Here is a 4,989-nt window from a genome sequence, read left to right as displayed (position 1 = left end):
GTGTGGATGTGGGAGTATGGATCTGGGGTGTGGATGTGGGAGTATGGATGTGGGGGTGTGGATGTGGAAGTATGGTTTAGGGAGTATGGCTCTGGGGTGTGGATGTGGGAGTATGGATCTGGGGTGTGGATGTGGGAGTATGGATGTGGGGGTGTGGATGTGGGAGTATGGTTTAGGGAGTATGGATCTGGGGTGTGGATGTGGGGGTATGGATCTGGGGTGTGGATGTGGGGGTATGGATGTGGGGGTGTGGATGTGGGTGTATGGATCTGGGGTGTGGATGTGGAAGTATGGATGTGGGGGTGTGGATGTGGGTGTATGGTTTAGGGAGTATGGATCTGGGGTGTGGATGTGGGGGTATGGATGTGGGGGTGTGGATGTGGGTGTATGGTTTAGGGAGTATGGATCTGGGGTGTGGATGTGGAAGTATGGATGTGGGGGTGTGGATGTGGGTGTATGGTTTAGGGAGTATGGATCTGGGGTGTGGATGTGGGAGTATGGATCTGGGGTGTGGATGTGGGAGTATGGATGTGGGGGTGTGGATGTGGGTGTATGGTTTAGGGAGTATGGATCTGGGGTGTGGATGTGGGGGTATGGATGTGGGGGGGTGGATGTGGGTGTATGGTTTAGAGAGTATGGATCTGGGGTGTGGATGTGGGGGTATGGATGTGGGGGTGTGGATGTGGGAGTATGGTTTAGGGGGTATGGATCTGGGGTGTGGATGTGGGGGTATGGATGTGGGGGTGTGAATGTGGGAGTATGGTTTAGGGGGTATGGATCTGGGGTGTGGATGTGGAAGTATGGATGTGGGGGTGTGGATGTGGGTGTATGGTTTAGGGAGTATGGATCTGGGGTGTGGATGTGGGGGTATGGATGTGGGGATGTGGATGTGGGTGTATGGTTTAGGGAGTATGGATCTGGGGTGTGGATGTGGGGGTATGGATGTGGGGGTGTGGATGTGGGAGTATGGTTTAGGGAGTATGGATCTGGGGTGTGGATGTGGGGGTATGGATGTGGGGGTGTGAATGTAGGAGTATGGTTTAGGGAGTATGGATCTGGGGTGTGGATGTGGGAGTATGGATCTGGGGTGTGGATGTGGAAGTATGGATGTGGGGGTGTGGATGTGGGTGTATGGTTTAGGGAGTATGGATCTGGGGTGTGGATGTGGGAGTATGGATCTGGGGTGTGGATGTGGGAGTATGGATGTGGGGGTGTGGATGTGGGTGTATGGTTTAGGGAGTATGGATCTGGGGTGTGGATGTGGGAGTATGGATCTGGGGTGTGGATGTAGGAGTATGGATGTGGGGGTGTGGATGTGGGTGTATGGTTTAGGGAGTATGGATCTGGGGTGTGGATGTGGGGGTATGGATGTGGGGGTGTGGATGTGGGAGTATGGTTTAGGGGGTATGGATCTGGGGTGTGGATGTGGGGGTATGGATGTGGGGGTGTGAATGTGGGAGTATGGTTTAGGGAGTATGGATCTGGGGTGTGGATGTGGAAGTATGGATGTGGGGGTGTGGATGTGGGTGTATGGTTTAGGGAGTATGGATCTGGGGTGTGGATGTGGGGGTATGGATGTGGGGATGTGGATGTGGGTGTATGGTTTAGGGAGTATGGATCTGGGGTGTGGATGTGGGGGTGTGGATGTGGGGGTATGGATGTGGGGGTGTGGATGTGGGAGTATGTTTTAGGGAGTATGGATTTGGGGTGGGGATGTGGGGGTATGGATGTGGGGGTGTGAATGTGGGAGTATGGTTTAGGGAGTATGGATCTGGGGTGTGGATGTGGAAGTATGGATGTGGGGGTGTGGATGTGGGTGTATGGTTTAGGGAGTATGGATCTGGGGTGTGGATGTGGGGGTATGGATCTGGGGTGTGGATGTGGGAGTATGGATGTGGGGGTGTGGCCGGGGTGTATGGTTTAGGGAGTATGGATCTGGGGTGTGGATGTGGGAGTATGGATGTGGGGGTGTGGATGTGGGTGTATGGTTTAGGGTGTATGGATCTGGGGTGTGGATGTGGGAGTATGGATCTGGGGTGTGGATGTGGGAGTATGGATGTGGGGGTGTGGATGTGGGTGTATGGTTTAGGGAGTATGGATCTGGGGTGTGGATGTGGGAGTATGGATGTGGGGGTGTGGATGTGGGTGTATGGTTTTGGGAGTATGGATCTGGGGTGTGGATGTGGGAGTATGGATGTGGGGGTGTGGATGTGGGTGTATGGTTTAGGGAGTATGGATCTGGGGTGTGGATATGGGAGTATGGATCTGGGGTGTGGATGTGGGAGTATGGATGTGGGGGTGTGGATGTGGGTGTATGGTTTAGGGAGTATGGATCTGGGGTGTGGATGTGGGAGTATGGATGTGGGGGTGTGGATGTGGGTGTATGGTTTAGGGAGTATGGATCTGGGGTGTGGATATGGGAGTATGGATCTGGGGTGTGGATGTGGGAGTATGGATGTGGGGGTGTGGATGTGGGTGTATGGTTTAGGGAGTATGGATCTGGGGTGTGGATGTGGGAGTATGGATGTGGGTGTATGGTTTTGGGAGTATGGATCTGGGGTGTGGATGTGGGGGTGTGGATGTGGGTGTATGGTTTAGGGAGTATGGATCTGGGGTGTGGATGTGGGAGTATGGATGTGGGGGTGTGGATGTGGGTGTATGGTTTAGGGAGTATGGATCTGGGGTGTGGATGTGGGAGTATGGATGTGGGGGTGTGGATGTGGGTGTATGGTTTAGGGAGTATGGATCTGGGGTGTGGATGTGGGAGTATGGATGTGGGTGTATGGTTTTGGGAGTATGGATCTGGGGTGTGGATGTGGGGGTGTGGATGTGGGTGTATGGTTTAGGGAGTATGGATCTGGGGTGTGGATGTGGGAGTATGGATTAGATAGTAAATTGAATTCAGTAGATGTTTGTCTGTTTACTACGACTTTCATTGTTGAGGTTCACATTAATATTTATAGAACAGCATTCCTGTATTCTTAATCCTGTTTGGTCAGAAGGTGCTGATTCGGGTTTTTTTTACAGCAAGGTGGTACAGATAAATCAACTACAGAAAAATGTTCTTAAGTGCTTTTATTTTTCACAGTAATGCAGCAAGCTGCATTCGTTTTTATTGAGAAACAGAAAGAGAGAGATGATTGAGGGAAAAAGCACAGGTTATAGTTTTAAAACTAATAGATAACAGGAAGTTGACTGGCAGCGTTTGTATGTCAGTAACTCGCTAGTCAGAGATGGCATGTTATTTTTCTGTACCCCAGTGTGTGAAAAGTGTGTGAGCATTGTATGAAGGTTGCAGTTAAAATGGTTTTATAACCCAGTAACAGTCACACCTGGATCTTAACTATGTTAATGCCAGAGTGTAATAGGATGTAGTCTGAGTCCCTGTAATCTGGACCACCGAGTGGGAAAGAGACCTGAACCTACAGGACACTTCAGTGGACTTCCCTCAGGCTGCATGTATTTAGACAGAATTTATTTAGACAGATTTCAAGGTTTTTTATATTTTTTATATGCTTTTAAATCTGATCTGGATTTCTGGACATGAGATTCGATTAATACGTGACAAAATCATATTTGTCATGCAATAATCAGCAAAAAGTACAATATGGCCGATGCACTGTACTGTACAAACCTTGGGACGATTTAGAGCAGTTGATCCACAAACTGTATTGGGGGGTGGAAGGAAACCACAGAACACAGAGGAAACCCACTGGGACCAGGGGCAACATGCAAAACTGCACAGTGACCCAATTTCAGGACAGAACCAAAGACCATGTCACTGGGTCATACAGAGCCTGCAGACTGATTTTTTTAGGGAAAAAGAATTTATATTGAAGAAAAGAAAAGTAAATGCAAGACATTGAGTTTAATGAGATATTAAATCATTCCAGTGGTTAAGCTCATGCTTCTGTAGACTGAATGTCACTCATCCGCCTCTTTATCACTCGTCATCAGGTGTGTCCAGTCTTATCCAGAAAATGTGAGTGTAGGTGTAAGTGCTGGTTTTCATTCCAATCAGGCAGAAGCCACACCTCACCTGATTCCACCTGTTTATTCAGTTGGTCTTGGTTTTCATTCATTCATTAAATTTTTCAGCACATCTTTACACCTTCATTAGAAGAGTCTATCACACACACACACACACACACACACACACACACACACACACACACACACACACACACACACACACACACACACACACACACACACACACACACACACAGTAAATGGGTCACTGTCGCTTTAAGAACAGAACACAGTAGGCGTGAACTAAGCGTATTTGAAGGGGGAGCGCGGGCGTGGCTAAATTATAATATTCATGAGGTGTGCGGCTCCTTGGGGACAGTGCTGATGAATGAGACATTTCGCAGAGGCGCGCGCACACAGCTCCCTTTAACACATACACACACACACACACACACACACACACACCGAGCCGGACACACTGTCCATCAGCAGGGATTCCTCCTCGGATGAAGGAAACATCTCAGATCTCAGACGAGTCCGAGAGATCAGAAGGCCTGCAGATCTTCAGTCTGGAGTAGATTCTGGTGTGGCTCTGTAAACACTAGAGACGATCTTCATCCACCAGAGTTCTGCACACAAGCAGTATGGACACCATATTGGACAGTTTCTCCTCGGACAAACTTTTCCCAAATCCCAACCTGTTGGACCTGGAGGACCTGAACGAGTCCGACTTTCTCAATAATGTGGTAAGTGATCTCTCATTCCAGATTTCTGACAGGAACACCAACATCATCTCCTGCAGCTGGTTCTTCTGAACTTTGTGAGACAGAGAGAAGAACACTGTCATTACTGCTTTGCATTTAACATATAAACCGGTGTTTTCATAATAAACCGGATTCAGTCTGATGCAGATCTTTAGAGCTTTGTAGATCACTCGGTAAAAGATCTCAGTGCTCCTCTCTCAGGCTCTTTGTGAAACACATGTGCGTGTTTGTGTGTGTGTTTGTGTGTATTTGT

At 48.9% G+C, this 4,989-nt stretch overlaps 1 protein-coding gene across 2 annotated transcripts in view; it reads left to right on the top strand.

Moving 5' to 3' along the window:
- The first annotated feature begins 4,345 nt into the window (after positions 1 to 4,345).
- The window catches only part of creb3l1 (cAMP responsive element binding protein 3-like 1), a 54,521-nt gene continuing 53,877 nt past the window's right edge, over positions 4,346 to 4,989 (top strand). For both annotated transcript variants that reach the window (XR_014535009.1, XM_083550129.1), the window contains exon 1: positions 4,346 to 4,718. Coding sequence is in view for 1 of the 2 variants with exons in the window: in XM_083550129.1 (XP_083406255.1) it covers positions 4,617 to 4,718 (102 nt within the window). In the remaining variant the exon portion in view is untranslated. The remainder of the gene's footprint in view (positions 4,719 to 4,989) is intronic.

Source organism: Silurus aristotelis (assembly GCF_946808225.1).
Source record: "Silurus aristotelis genome assembly, chromosome: 9".
NCBI lineage: Eukaryota > Metazoa > Chordata > Actinopteri > Siluriformes > Siluridae > Silurus > Silurus aristotelis.
The sequence above is the reverse complement of the archived record's forward strand: the minus strand, read 5'-3'. Positions and strand labels throughout refer to the sequence as shown.